This window comes from Macaca nemestrina, chromosome 2, assembly GCF_043159975.1.
Source record: "Macaca nemestrina isolate mMacNem1 chromosome 2, mMacNem.hap1, whole genome shotgun sequence".
Lineage (NCBI taxonomy): Eukaryota > Metazoa > Chordata > Mammalia > Primates > Cercopithecidae > Macaca > Macaca nemestrina.
In genome coordinates this window covers 114,323,884-114,340,386 of record NC_092126.1, presented here as the reverse complement: position 1 = coordinate 114,340,386, position 16,503 = coordinate 114,323,884, and the positions used below count along the sequence as shown (strand labels likewise).

Below are 16,503 nucleotides of genomic sequence, written 5' to 3'. Positions count from 1 at the left end.
AACTTTTCATTACCTTCACATTTGGCTTCTTTGTTGAAACTCCTCTGTACCAACCTAAAACAAAGCATAAGAGGATATTAAAATCACAATGTCATGTTCAGTAAGAGACACAATAGTATTTTTTGAAAAAAACAGATAAATGCACATCTTTCCTTAAATCACCCATTGTGGCTTTATTAGGATCTAGAGTTGTCATAGTAGCTTACTCCAAAAGGAACAGTCATAGGGTGAATAAAACATTTCTAATTTTCATTACAAGGCATAACAAGCCCTTTCAACTGAGTAAAATGCAATTAGAAAAGACCTCAGAGGACATGTAATTCAAAAGCACAAAAATTCCTACATAAAGGTGTTGGGGCAGAGAAATGCTAAAATTGTATGACTTTTTTCAAGGCAGATAGGGAGTATAGCCCAGACTTTCTGTTTCACGGTCTCATCCAATCTCCCATGCAGTATACTACACTACTCTCACTTATTTGCCTTCCAGCTGCTAAAGTCAACATCCTTGCTAGTGCAGATCACCTTCTTTCTTTATTTCCTTTCAGCATTCACATTCAGCAATACTAATAAAAGTTTCAATTATACAATAAAAAACAATTTTCAGAGAAAGAAAATTTTACTGCCAACTTTTCTCAATTTCAATGTATTATTTTCAGAGCTTTGCTATAGTTTCTTTATTTGGGTTTAAAAGGAAGCAGTTCCAATGGGTAGGAGAGGAAGCCAAGAGTTCCTTTAAAGGAGGAAAATAAAGAAGAGATTGCTGATGATAGCTAAATTAATTGAGAGGTTATCACTGACAGTTTGTCCCACATATTAACTTTTAAAATAACAAAGCTATGAAAAAAATCAACTTTTTTCACCTGAAAACATAACAAACAAAAGAGATGAGCCTTGCTCCTATTTAGAACAATAGCTGAAAAAATAAATTTCATGAACTCATTTTATACCTTGCATCTCAGTTTCTCCTTTTTGAAAAATGATGATAACTTACCAATGTGACATTTTACAGTATTTTAAGAAACATAACAGAAAATGACATCAAGAGGTATGGCAGAGTAAGTCTCTTCAAAGAGCCTCTCCTCAAAAGCAATGAGAACACTATAAAGCTAAAGTAATCAAGACAGTATGATATTGGTGAAAGATTAGGCAACTAGAGAACTTAATAGAGAATCCAGAAATAGACCCATATAAATACAATCAACTGATATTTGACAAAGGAGCAAAAGTAGTAAAATGGACAAAAAAGAGTTTTCAACAAATGGTGCTGGAACAACTGGACATCCATACGCAAAAAAATGAATCTATGCACAGATATTACTCTAGTCACAAAAATAAACTCAAAATGGATCATAGACCTTAACGTAAAATGCAAAACTACAAAACTCCAACAAGATAACATAGGAGAAAATCTAAGTAATCTTGAGTACAGCAATGACTTTTTAACTACAACACCAAAAGCATGATCCATGGAAGAAATAATTGATACACAGAGCTTCATTAAAATTAAAAACTCCTCTGTGAAAGGCAATTGTTAAGAAAATAAAATGACAAGCCACAAACTGGGAGAAAATATTTACAAAACACCTATCTGATAAAGGAATGTTATCCAAAATACACAAAGAACTCTTAAAACTCAACAAGAAAATAAACAGCCCAGCCAGGTGCAGTGGCTCACACTTGTAATCCCAGCACTTTGGGAGGCTGAGGTGGGCAGATCATGAGGTTAGGAGTTTGAGACCAGCCTGACCAACATGGTGAAACCCCATCTCTACTAAAAATACAAAAATTAGCCAGGCATGGTGGCATGCGCCTGTAATCCCAGCTACTCAGCAGGTTGAGGCAGGAGAATCACTTGAACCCAGGAGGTGGAGGTTGCGGTGAGCTGAGATGGTGTCATTGTACTCCAGCCTGGGTGACAGAGTGAGACTCCATCTCAAAAAAAAAAAAAAAAAAAAGAGGCCAGGCGCAGGTGGATCACGAGGTCAGGAATTCAAGACCAGCCTGAGCAACATGGTGAAACCCCATCTCTACTAAAAATACAAAAAAAATTAGCCGGGCATAGTGGTGCATGCCTGTAATCCCAACTACTCAGGAGGCTAAGGCAGGAGTATCACTTGAACCTAAGAGGCTGAGATTGCAGTGAGCAGAGATCACACCAGTGCACTCCAGCCTAGGCAACAGAATGAGATTCCGTTTCAAAAAGAAAAAGAAAAAAGAAAGAAAGAAAGAAAAGAAAAGAGCCCAATTAAAAAATAAGCAAAACATCTAAACAGACACTTCACCAAAGATACAGGATGACAAATAAGAATATGAGAAGATGCTCAACATCACTGTGTGATTAAGCAATTGCAAATGAAAACAACAGTGAGATACGACTGCATGCCTTATCACAATGGCCAAAATCCAGAACACTGACCCAAACCAAATGCTGGTGAAGACATAAAGCAAAAGGAACTCTCTCATTCACTGTTGATGGAAGTCCAAAATGGTACAAGGCACTCTGGAAGACAGTTTGGCAGTTTCTAACAAAACTAAACATATTGTTACCATATGATTGAGCAATCCATTCCTTATATTTACTCAAATGAGTTGAAAACTTACATCCACACAAAAAAACTACAAATTGATGTTTACAGCAGCTTTATCATACTTTCTGCCAAAACTCAAAAGCATCTAAGATGTCATTCTTCAGCAGATGAGTGAATAAATCAACTGTGGCACATCCATTCAATGGAATGTTATTCAGAGACAAAAAGAAATGAGCTAACAAGCCATGAGAAGACACTGAAGGAATCTTAAGCGCATACTATGGATACATTTAACACCATATAATGATAATGCAAATGTGACACCATGCTCTCTTGTAGTCAACTCTCCTCCCCAACCTCTTCCCCCAGCCCTGACAACCACTAAGTAGTTTCAAAACCACATTATCATTTCTAAGGGATGCCACCATTATAAGGTGCGCATGAGAATTCTGCTCAGTGAACTTCAGCCATCACCTTTTCTTAAAACCAAAACTCTGCTACAAGCTTTGCCAAATTTATCCATTCCATGACTAAGAAGAATTGAAGACAGTAAGGAAAAGAGAAAAGGAAGAACAACTCATTATTTTTGTTTCTCACATAAGAAATAAAAAAGTTCATAAGCTCTCAAAGAAACAACTAAAATATCTCCCAAATCATTATGAATCAACAGGAAATATATGCTTTTCATGAACCAGTACAATGAAGTATTTTCCAAATGTCAATCTACCTACTGTCCAAGAACTCTGGACAATCTACCTCTGCAATTATATTCTCCCCTTTCATTTTCATCATTAATATCTTGACTTTCCAAAATTTCAGAATACTAGCAAAGAAAGTGAAACTCCCCTTGATGTTCAGATTGTCTGAGTCTTCATCAATTTCAATGTCATCATATGCATTTAACCGAAGAACACATCAGAGTCTCATTTGGTGAGTAAAACATCTGCTGGTTTGATTACTACTAGGAACTTAAGGTTAAGGCAAAGTTTTATACTCTAACATTTTCAGATATAAATTTTTGTAGAAATTAAAGAAAGGAAGGCATTCTCACAACACTCAAGTTTATAAAGATTTATGTCTAACTTTAAGTCAGAAAAATATAATTGAATTCTATAAAATGCTAAACAAGTATTGCCTCCAAAAGTTCTCTATTGGTCTTCTATCCCTTCTACCTATAAATACCAGCTCTTCCCTTCCTCAGTAACTTGCTGCAACTCTCTAACTTCTAAGCTAGGGGCATGTTACTCACAGCATGATTGCAAGAAACACAGACTTTTTCCACTTTACCCAAATGTATGGAAATGAAAGAATTACTGGAAACGGTTTGGGTATTAACTTCACATTCCAAAAGAAAAGTTTAAGTTTTTGAGCCTCAGTTACTCCTCTGCTCTAAACTCTCCAAAAGCATCCCAGATCAAAATAAAATCCAAACCCTTTATTAGAGCCTCTGCCGATCTCAACGTCCACCACTCTCTCTGCTTCTCCCCATCCCATCCATCCACTGCAACCATAATAGTCTCTCTGCAATTCCTTCAACTTACTAAGCTGGCTCCCGCCTCAGCACCTTTATACTTTTTGCATCATATTTCTGGACTATTCTTCCCCTCCCCAAACCCCTTCTACCCAGAATATCTCAGGATTGCTTCCTCATTTCCATCTGTTCTCTGCCCAAATGTTATCTTCTCAGAAAGGCCATCCTCAATCATCCTATTTAAATAAACAAGAGAGAAGTTTCCCCCCATCTCCCCACTAATATGGTCTGGCTCTCTGTCCCCATCCAAGTATCATCTTGAATTGTAATCTCAAGTCTAACCCCCACGTGCTGGGGGAGGGACCCAGTGTGAGGTAACTGAATCTGGGGGCAGTTACTCCCATGGTGTTCTCATGACAGTGAGTTCCCATGAGATCTGAAGGTTTTATAAGGAGCTTTCTCCCCTTTGCTCAGCACTTCTCTCACTTGCTGCCATATGAAGAAGGAAGTGTTTGCTTCCCCTTCCACCATGATTATAAGTTTCCTGAGGCCTCCCCAGCCATGCAGAACTGAGTCAATTAAACCTCTTTTCTTTATAAATTACCCAGTCCTGGGTATTTCTTCATAGCAGCATGAGAACAGACTAATACACTAAATTCATACTGCAGAGTGTAGGGTGCTGCTATAAGGATAACCAAAAATGTGGAAGCAACTTTGGAACTGGATAACAGGCAGAGGCTGGAACAGTTTGGAGGGCTCAGAAGAAGACAGGAAAATGTGGAAAGGTCTGGAACTTCCTAGAGACTGAGGGCTCAGAAGACAGAAAGATGTGGGAAAGTTTGAAACTTCTGAGAGACTTGTTGAATGATTTTGACCAAAATGCTGATAGTGATATTGACAATGAAGTCCAGGCTGAGGTGGTCTCAGATAGAGATGAGGAACTTGTTGGGAATTGGAATAAAGGTGGCTCTTGCTATAGTTTAGCAAAGAGACTGGTGGCATTTTGCCCCTGCCCTAGAGATCTATGAAACTTTGAACTTGAGAGAGATGATTTAGGGTATCTGGCCGAAGAAATTTCTAAAGAGCAAAGCATTTTCAAGAGTGCAACTTAGCATAAAAGTTTGGAAAATCTGATGCGGTAGAAAAGAAAAATCCATTTTCGGGGGAGAAATTCAAGCCTGCTGCAGAAATTTGCAACGTAATGGGAAGCCAAATGTTAATCACCAAGACAATGAGGAAAACGTCTCCAGGGCATGTCAGAGACCTTCATGGCAGCCCCTTTCATCACAGTCCCAGAGGCCTAGGAGGGAAAAATGGTTTCCTGGGCAAGGTCCAGGGCCCCACTGCTGTGTGCAGCCTGAGGACTTGGTGCCCTGTGTCCCAGCTGCTTCAGCTCCAGCCATGACTAAAGGTACACCTCAGGTCATTGCTCCAGAAGGTGAAAGTTACAGCTCAGGCCACTGCTTCAGAGGGTGGAAGCTCTATGCCTTGGCAGCTTCTATGTGGTATTGGCCCTCTGGGTATGTAGAAGACAAGAATTGAGGTTTAGGAACCTCCGCCTAGATTTCAGAGGATGCATGAAAATGCCTGGGAGTCCAGGCAGAAGTCTGCTGCAGGGGCAGAGCCTTCATGGAGAACTTCTGCTAGGGCAGTGCAGAAGGGAAAGATGGAGTAAGAGTCTCCACACGGAGTCCCCACTGGGGCACTGCCTAGTGGAGCTGTCAGAAGACAGCCACCATCCTCCACAATGGGATCCCTGGGAATTAGAAGTGACAGATCCCTCTCAGAATCTAAGGCTCTGTTCTGTTTTGCATTGTGTTATCTGATGTTTTTTACTTTTGGGTGTATCAGAAATTACTTCACATTATGAGAGAACTTTGGGGTGTGATAACCAAAATATACTTTGGGAGGAAATATATTTTTAGCAATGGCTACTGCAGTTATGGGGGGATACTTGGCTCTTTGCATGTTTGGATAAGAGAAGCAAGCTCTTGGCAACCTGGAAGGAATGAAGATATCCCTCTCCCACAACTGAGATAAGATCTCATGGGGTTGGGTTAATCACAGAATGAGCTGATTGGCTTTGGGTTGCTTTGCAATGAAATGCACAGTAAAAGCATTGCACTGTCTTGTTACATAATGTTTTTCTTTTGGGGATCCAGAATCTGCTACAAAAATGGAACCCTTAATTTTGGGTTTTGTTAATCTGTTTTGCCTTCCAGTTGTGCCTGCTTATTCGGCCCTAAAAACTGCATACTTTAAAGAGAAACCTAAAAACTGGCGAATAAAAAAAATCTTACAAGTACTGGATCTTCTTCTGTCTGTGTGTTTATATGTGCTGTATGTGTGATATGAGGCTTTAATAGAGGCTGCCCTAAGGAATTTTGTCATCCATGAACAATTGTTGTCTTGTTTTGATCCTATTAAAAAGATGTTTTATAGTCAGCTATATAACTTTGACAGGTGCTCTTGAATGGAGGTGTCTGGTAAGTTTGAAGACTGTGATTTTGATTAATTGGTTTAAAGGTAATAAGCACTTAAATATTTTGTCACAAAAGTAAAAAGTGCAATGCCTTTTAGTTCATGTGACTTAAGTAATCTTTGGGAAATAAAAACAGTTTTGCACGCAAGATGTGTAAAGAAAGTGATATGTGATTTGGTAAAAGATTATAAAAAGGCATGTGAATGTGAGGTAGTTTTGCCTAAAGGGTTAAATGATTGTTTTAAGTTAGATAGGATATAGCTGAAGATTTGTGCAAGTTGTGAAACATTTGTGAAAAATTAATCTTGTAAAAAAAGTCTGTGTGTGAACAATGGAATAAACGTACAACAGGGTTTTCTCAGAGCACTAACCTGCCTTCTGTAACAAAAATTTGTAAACAGTTATAAAAAAGATTTATGAGAATCTACCTTATGGTCAAAGTGATTAAGATTGAATAGAATTGTCTATAAGGTTTTAAGAATTGGGTGTGACATTAATAGTACACTAATGCAAGGGTGAAATACAGCTTTCTGTCTTGAACAAGATTTTCATGTTACATTAAAAAATAATGAAGGGGTCGGGAGCGTTGGGTCACACCTGTAATCACAGCACTTTGGGAGGCCAAGGCAGGCGGATCATGAGGTCAGGAGATAGAGAACATCCTGTGAATGGTGAAACCCCGTCTCTACTAAAAATACAAAAAATCAGCCAGGTGTGGTGGCGGGCACCTATAGTTCCAGTTACTCAGGAGGCTGAGTCAGGAGAATGGCATGAACCCGAAGGCAGAGCGTGCAGTGAGCCGAGATCGTGCCACTGCACTCCAGCCTGGGTGACAGAGCAAGACTCCGTCTCAAAAAAAATAAAAAATAAAAAATAATGAAGGATTTTTGTTTGCTCCTTTTGAATAACTACAGGAAAAAGAAGAGAAAGAAAAAAGACACTTTGGAAAGCTAAGTCTTCCCTCTTAGTTTCTGCCTTTTTTAAATGTTTGAGTTATCATTTTGGCTAAATTAATGACTTATAGTGACATGGAACTCTATTTTATAATATGAAGTGTCTTAAAACTTTGATATTTGACAAACTTTCCAAAATCAAATTATAAAGTATGACTTTCTCTGACTTAATATTTTAGCTATTAGGTCACCTAAGGTCCAAAAATGACATATTTGGCTTATTTGGTATACAAACCATACAGAAAGCACTGTCAAATAAGGAATGGTGTTTGGCTTTCTTGGGGATACATTTGTGTTAATGTTATTGGTATGTGTCCCAAAATTATGAAAAACTCCTATAAGTCTGATATGACTTAGCATGTGTTATTAATAATTATAATTGTTATGTAAAATTGTTGAATGCCACAGAAGTAACTAAAACTCCTAGTCAAATATAGCTTTAATAGGGGCTTCCCTAAAGAATTTGGTCATCTACGAACAATTGTTTTCTTGCTTTAATTCTCTTCAAAAACAATTGTTTTCTTGTTTTGATCCCTTGAAAAAAATCTCTTCAAGGTTTATAATTAGCTATAGAACTTTGACAGGTGCTCTTGAATGTAGGTTTCTGGTAAGTTTGGAGATTGCAACATCAGAATGCAGAAAAAACTTTCAGGACTCTCCTGGAGAGCTGAAATGTTCATGAATATCAAGCAGAAGAGGAGTTAACTGCAAGGACTAAACTAAAAAGTTCAAAGTAATCTTTTTGACTTTGCTTAAAATGTTGCTGATCCTTTGTTTTGTTTTTTAGAGTCAAGAAAACTTTTCTTTTGAGCTACTTACAGTTTTTAACAATTAAGTATACTCCTGTGAAAAAAATTTGGAGCATATTTGTTTCTCTCTACCTGATTTCTCCAGAATTTGCAAACTATTTGTGAGTATTCTTAATTTATGGCAATATAGTTATTTGCATAAGTGCAGTAAGAATGTTTTCTTTTGCAACAAGACACAATTGGAGAAACTGGTTATTTTACCAAGGTTTTGACTGGAATGGTGTGCTTTCCTTTAAGGAATCAAATTTGACATACAGAGCCATGAAAGCCCCATGGGAAAACCGACCTCATAACTTGCCTACACAGTCCCTGTACAGGATTCCTGACCTCTGGTAAGTAAAGAATGTCACTTTCTGAAAGGTCCAGGGGCCCCAAATAGTCTTGAGACCTCAAGAGGAGATGCGTTTACCCAATTCATAGGTATTTGAGGGTACACAAACAAATGGCTGGGCTTGGCTTTAAAAAAAATCTTATCTGAGATTTCTTATGGAACACAGTTCCATCAAAGCCTATTTAAAAAGTCTATGTGACAAATAATTATTCTTGCTACACTTTAAACAAATAATCAGGCCAAGTATAAGAATAAGGCTTATTTTTGCAAACAAATTGGTCCTATTACAATTTGTCTTTAGTAAAAATGGAAGACTAAAGAAAAAAAAATGTTTCAAGAACTACGGTATGCCTGATTAGATTCTAGTCTCATCAGTTGTTTCGAAGTTTTATCTGCATTTTAGACTAACCCTGCTTATCCTGTGAACCAACCAGTGATCTCTGACTGCTGCTCAGAAGAAAGAGAGGGATGACTAATGCAAACATATAGATCAATATTCTAATTCTGGGCACACATTGGCATCAGCTAGCAACCCCATATCAGCTTGGTTCCAACAACTGCCCAGTTCATGAAAAGCTTTCTTATTTAGTTTACTTGGGATAATTTTACTTATTTTGCTTTACTGTTGTGGAATATATTGCTGTTATACTCTTTGTATAGGAATGCATGATAAGCTTACCGAATGTTTTCTTAAAATTGAAGACTTGTTAATCTTCCAGATATCACCTTTCTTCAAACTCACAGTTATGAATGGCCCTCGACATACCAATGCTTTCTGACTGAGTTCCTCTCTAACATGAATACAAGGGACCCTGAGAGTTAGGCAGGAATATCACCGCCCCTATTCAGCCTGAAGAAGTTACAGAAGATGGATCTTCATCCCTCTACTAACCTTAGGATTAAGAGTTCCCTTGTAAAAGGGAGAAGAAAAATACGTCAGAGGTGTTTGAATAAGACCACCTCCATCTCGAATAGGGGTTAGGTAAAATAAGGCTGAGACCTACTGGGTTGCATTCCCAGGAGTTTAGGAATTCTAAGTCACAGGATGAGACAGGAAGTCAGCACAAGATACAGGTCACAAAGACCTTGCTAATAAAACAGGCTGGCCAGGCACGGTGGCTCAAGCCTGTAATCCCAGCACTTTGGGAGGCCGAGACGGGTGGATCACGAGGTCAGGAGATTGAGACCATCCTGGCTAACACGGTGAAACCCCGTCTCTACTAAAAAATACAAAAAAAAAACTAGCCAGGCGAGGTGGCGGGCGCCTGTAGTCCCAGCTACTCGGGAGGCTGAGGCAGGAGAATGGTGTAAACCCAGGAGGCGGAGCTTGCAGTGAGCTGAGATCCAGCCACTGAACTCCAGCCTGGGTGACACAGCGAGACTCCGTCTCAAAAATAAAATAAAATTAAATTAAAATTAAAAAATAAAAATAAAAAAATAAAACAGGCTGCACTTTTCTTGTAAATCTGTTTAAGTTCCTTATAGATTCTGGATATCAGACCTCGGTCAGATGGGTAGATTGCAAAAATTTTCTCCCATTCTATAGGCTTCCTGTTCACTCTGATGATAGTTTCTTTTGCTGTACAGAAGCTCTTTAGTTTAATTAGATCACATTTGTCAATTCTGGCTTTTGTTGCCATTGCTTTTGGTATTTTAGTCATGAAGTCTTTGCCCATGTCTATGTCCTGAATGGTATTGCCTAGGTTTTCTTCTAGGGTGTTTATGGTTTTAGGGCTTACGTTTAAGTCTTTAATCCGTCTTGAGCTAATTTTTGTATAAGATGTAAAGAAGGGGTCCAGTTTCTATTTTCTGCATATGGCTAGCCAGTTTTCCCAACACCATTTATTAAATAGGGAATCCTTTCTCCATTGCTTGTTTTTGTCAGGTTTGTTGAAACAACCTCATCAAAAAGTCGGCAAAGGATATGAACAGACATTTCTCAAAAGAAGACATTTACGCAGCCAACAAACATATGAAAAAAAGCTAATCATCACTGGTCATTAAAGACATGCAAATCAAAACCATAATGAGATACCATCTCATACCAGTTAGAATGGTGATCATTAAAAAGTCAGGAAACAACAGATGCTGGAGAGGATGTGGAAAAATAGGAAGACTTTTACACTGTTGGTGGGAGCATAAATTAGTTCAACCATTGTAGAAGACAGTATGGTGAATCCTCAAAGATCTAGAACCAGAAATATCATTTGACCTAGCAATCCCATTGCTGAGTATATACCCAAAGGATTATAAATCATTCTACTATAAAGACACATGCATACATATGTTTATTGCAGCACTATTCACAATAGCAAAGACTTGGAATCAACTCAAATGCCCATCAATGATAAACTGGATAAAGAAAATGTGGCACATATATATACACCATAGAATACTATGCAGCCATAAAAAAGGATGCATTCCTGCCCTTTGCAGGGACATAGATGAAGCTGGAAACCATCACTCTCAGCAAACTAACACAGGAACAGAAAACTAAACACTGCATCTTCTCACTCATAAGTGGAGATGAACAATAAGAACACATGGACATAGGGAGGGTAACATCACACACCAGGGCATGTCGGTGGGTGGAGGACTATGGGAGGGACAGCATTAGGAGAAATACCTAACGTAGATGACAGGTTGATGAGTGCAGCAAACCACCATGGCACGCGTATACCTATGTAACAATTCTGCACATGTATCCCAGAACTTCAAGTATAATTTTAAAAAATAAAAACAAAAAAACAGGTTGCAGTAAAGAAGCCAGCCAAAACCCACCAAAACCAAGATGGCAATGAAAGTGACCTCTGGTTGTCCTCACTGCTCATTATATGCTAATTATAATGCATTCGCATGCTAAAAGACATGCCCACCAGTGCCATGATAGTGTACAAATGTCATGGCAATGTCAGGAAGTTATCCTATATGGTTTAAAAAGGGGAGGAACCCTCAGTTCCAGGAATTGCCCACCCCTTTCCTAGAAAATTCACGAATAATCTACCCTTCTTTAGCATATAATCAAGAAATAGCCGGCCGGGCGCGATGGCTCAAGCCTGTAATCCCAGCACTTTGGGAGGCCGAGGCGGGTGGATCACGAGGTCAGGAGATCGAGACCATCCTGGCTAACATGGTGAAACGCCGTCTCTACTAAAAATACAAAAAACTAGCCGGGCGTGGTGGCAGGCGCCTGTAGTCCCAGCTACTCGGAGGCTGAGGCAGGAGAATGGCATGAACACGGGAGGCGGAGCTTGCAGTGAGCCGAGATCGCGCCACTGCACTCCAGCCTGGGTGACACAGCGAGACTCCGTCTCAAAAAAAAAAAAAAAAAAAAGAAAAGAAATAGCCATAAAAACAGTCAACCAGGAGGGCTGCTCTGCCTGTGGAGTAGCCATTCTTTCATTCTTCTATTTTCCTAATAAACTTCCTTTCACTTCAAAAAAATAAAAATAATATGCATTCTTATTTAGATGGTGAAATGCCCTTGCCAGTCACTCAATGCAAGTGAGGCTATACTATCCCAAAGAGCCAACAGTACCACAACAATTGGTGCTGACAGAGAAGCTACAGAACAGTGTCGGCAGTGTGAACCTAAAAGAATGAAGCCTCTATACAGATCAGGCTATGTGACAGTCAACAATCAGCAATCCTTTACAAAGATTCCAGGTGCAAACCAATCAAACCAGATCAAAAGCATCAAATGCAGTCCAAAAAAAAAATACCCCTTTGACAAGAAGTTTCAAAGATTAAAGTTTTTTATTCCAAAGGTTTAACATATATTCCTCACTGATGAAAGGAAAAAATGAAAATGTATTTATATCCATTACCTGGCTAATAGCTGCACAGGAAGTAAAGACAGGTAGAAGATAAGCACAAATTCTCTCCCATTCCATTCCATGATTTAAAGTAATTTAATAACAAACTATGGTTCTTTGTGAAGACTTGCACGAGGACCCACTTTAGAGATCATTTAAGCAACCAATTGTAAATTCAAGAGCCAAAAACAAAATCCACAATCTTTTTAAAATACTGATTTTTTTTCCCCTTTGTTGAATCAATAAAAATATATGGAGTTCACCCAATTCTGGATCCCTTTTCCAGTTATATAACCAATGATAGGCAGGAAACAAAGTGCCAACCACTTGTAAAAATAAGAAACTTGTAAGAGAATTCAGCCACAAAATAGAAAAATGTAATTATTCAAAAGGTCTACATTCAAAATCCTCTTTCCATTATTTGCACTGAAAATTTTACACAAAAGCAGCTCAACGAAACCTGCCTGTCTCTGTAGACTCCACCTCTGGGGACAGGGCACAGTAAACAATAACAAACGCAGCAGAAACCTCTGCAGATGCAAACGACTCTGTCTGACAGCTTTGAAGAGAGCAGTGGATCTCCCAACACGGAGGTTGAGATCTGAGAAGGGACAGACTGCCTGCTCAAGTGGGTCCCTGACCCCTGAGTAGCCTAACTGGGAGACATCCCCCACTAGGGGCAGTCTGACACCCTACACCTCACAGGGTGGAGTACACCCCTGAGAGGAAGCCTCCAAAGCAAGAATCAGACAGGTACACTCGCTGTTCAGCAATATTCTATCTTCTGCAGCCTCTGCTGCTGACACCCAGGCAAACAGGGTCTGGAGTGGACCTCAAGCAATCTCCAACAGATCTACAGCTGAGGGCCCTGACTGTTAGAAGGAAAACTATCAAACAGAAAGGACACCTACACCAAAACCCCATCAGTACGTCACCATCATCATCAAAGACCAGAGGCAGATAAAACCACAAAGATGGGGAAAAAGCAGGGCAGAAAACCTGGAAATTCAAAAAATAAGAGCGCATCTCCCCCGGCAAAGGTGCGCAGCTCATTGCCAGCAACGGATCAAAGTTTGACGGAGAATGACTTTGATGAGATGAGAGAAGGCGGCTTCAGTCCATCAAACTTCTCAGAGCTAAAGGAGGAATTACATACCCAGTGCAAAGAAACTACAAATCTTGAAAAAAAAGTGGAAGAATTGATGGCTAGAGTAATTAATGCAGAGGTCATAAACAAAATGAAAGAGATGAAAACCATGACACGAGAAATACGTGACAAATGCACAAGCTTCAGTAACCGACTCGATCAACTGGAAGAAAGAGTATCAGCGATTGACGATCAAATGAACGAAACGAAGCGAGAAGAGAAACCAAAAGAAAAAAGAAGGAAAAGAAATGAACAAAGCCTGCAAGAAGTATGGGATTATGTAAAAAGACCAAATCTACGTCTGATTGGGGTGCCTGAAAGTGAGGGGGAAAATGGAACCAAGTTGGAAAACATTCTTCAGGATATATTCCAGGAGAACTTCCCCAACCTAGTAGGGCAGGCCAACATTCAAATCCAGGAAATACAGAGAACACCACAAAGATCCTCCTCGAGAAGAGCAACTCCAAGACACGTAATTGCCAGATTCACCAAAGTTGAAATGAAGGAAAAAATCTTAAGGGCAGTCAGAAAGAAAGGTCGGGTTACCCACAAAGGGAAGCCCATCAGACTAACAGCAGATCTCTCGGCAGAAACTCTCCAAGCCAGAAGAGAGTGGGGGCCAATATTCAACATTCTTAAAGAAAAGAATTTTCAACCCAGAATTTCATATCCAGCCAAACTAAGTTTCATCAGTGAAGGAGAAATAAAATCTTTTACAGATAAGCAAATGCTTAGAGATTTTGTCACCACCAGGCCTGCCTTACAAGAGACCCTGAAGGAAGCACTAAACATAGAAAGGAACAACTGGTACCAGCCATTGCAAAAACATGCCAAAATGTAAAGACCATCTAGGCTAGGAAGAAACTGCATCAACTAACGAGCAAAATAACCAGTTAATATCATAATGGCAGGATCAAGTTCACACATAACAATATTAACCTTAAATGTAAATGGACTAAATGCTCCAATTAAAAGACACAGACTGGCAAACTGGATAAAGAGTCAAGACCCATCAGTCTGCTGTATTCAGGAGACCCATCTCACACGCAGAGACATACATAGGCTCAAAATAAAGGGATGGAGGAAGATTTACCAAGCAAATGGAGAACAAAAAAAAGCAGGGGTTGCAATACTAGTCTCTGATAAAACAGACTTTAAACCATCAAAGATCAAAAGAGAAAAAGAAGGCCATTACATAATGGTAAAAGGATCAATTCAACAGGAAGAGCTAACTATCCTAAATATATATGCACCCAATACAGGAGCACCCAGATTCATAAAGCAAGTCCTTAGAGACTTACAAAGAGACTTAGACTCCCATACAATAATAATGGGAGACTTCAACACTCCACTGTCAACATTAGACAGATCAACGAGACAGAAAGTTAACAAGGATATCCAGGAATTGAACTCATCTCTGCAGCAAGCAGACCTAATAGACATCTATAGAACTCTCCACCCCAAATCAACAGAATATACGTTCTTCTCAGCACCACATTGCACTTACTCCAAAATTGACCACATAGTTGGAAGTAAAGCACTCCTCAGCAAATGTACAAGAACAGAAATTATAACAAACTGTCTCTCAGACCACAGTGCAATCAAACTAGAACTCAGGACTAAGAAACTCAATCAAAACCGCTCAACTACATGGAAACTGAACAACCTGCTCCTGAATGACTACTGGGTACATAACGAAATGAAGGCAGAAATAAAGATGTTTTTTGAAACCAATGAGAACAAAGATACAACATACCAGAATCTCTGGGACACATTTAAAGCAGTGTGTAGAGGGAAATTTATGGCACTAAATGCCCACAAGAGAAAGCAGGAAAGATCTAAAATTGACACTCTAACATCACAATTAAAAGAACTAGAGAAGCAAGAGCAAATGCATTCAAAAGCTAGCAGAAGGCAAGAAATAACTAAGATCAGAGCAGAACTGAAGGAGATAAAGACACAAAAAACCCTCCAAAAAATCAATGAATCCAGGAGTTGGTTTTTTGAAAAGATCAACAAAATTGACAGACCACTAGCAAGACTAATAAAGAAGAAAAGAGAGAAGAATCAAACAGACGCAATAAAAAATGATAAAGGGGATATCACCACCGACCCCACAGAAATACAAACTACCATCAGAGAATACTATAAACACCTCTACGCAAATAAACTAGAAAATCTAGAAGAAATGGATAATTTCCTGGACACTTACACTCTTCCAAGACTAAACCAGGAAGAAGTTGAATCCCTGAATAGACCAATAGCAGGCTCTGAAATTGAGGCAATAATTAATAGCCTACCAACCAAAAAAAGTCCAGGACCAGATGGATTCACAGCTGAATTCTACCAGAGGTACAAGGAGGAGCTGGTACCATTCCTTCTGAAACTATTCCAATCAATAGAAAAAGAGGGAATCCTCCCTAACTCCTTTTATGAGGCCAACATCATCCTGATACCAAAGCCTGGCAGAGACACAACAAAAAAAGAGAATTTTAGACCAATATCCCTGATGAACATCGATGCAAAAATCCTCAATAAAATACTGGCAAACCGGATTCAGCAGCACATCAAAAAGCTTATCCACCATGATCAAGTGGGCTTCATCCCTGGGATACAAGGCTGGTTCAACATTCGCAAATCAATAAACATAATCCAGCATATAAACAGAAACAAAGACAAGAACCACATGATTATCTCAATAGATGCAGAAAAGGCTTTTGACAAAATTCAACAGCCCTTCATGCTCAAAACGCTCAATAAATTTGGTATTGATTGAACGTATCTCAAAATAATAAGAGCTATTTATGACAAACCCACAGCCAATATCATACTGAATGGGCAAAAACTGAAAAAATTCCCTTTGAAAACTGGCACAAGACAGGGATGCCCTCTCTCACCACTCCTATTCAACATAGTGTTGGAAGTTCTGGCTAGGGCAATCAGGCAAGAGAAAGAAATCAAGGGTAT

The 16,503-nt window shown here is 39.1% G+C and overlaps 1 protein-coding gene across 11 annotated transcripts in view; it reads right to left on the bottom strand.

Moving 5' to 3' along the window:
- The window catches only part of LOC105480503 (dedicator of cytokinesis 3), a 647,888-nt gene that overhangs the window by 505,229 nt on the left and 126,156 nt on the right, over positions 1-16,503 (bottom strand). For all 11 annotated transcript variants that reach the window (XM_071091780.1, XM_071091778.1, XM_071091779.1 and 8 more), the window contains exon 3: positions 14-54. In XM_071091780.1, coding sequence (XP_070947881.1) covers positions 14-54 — 41 coding nt within the window. The remainder of the gene's footprint in view (positions 1-13; positions 55-16,503) is intronic.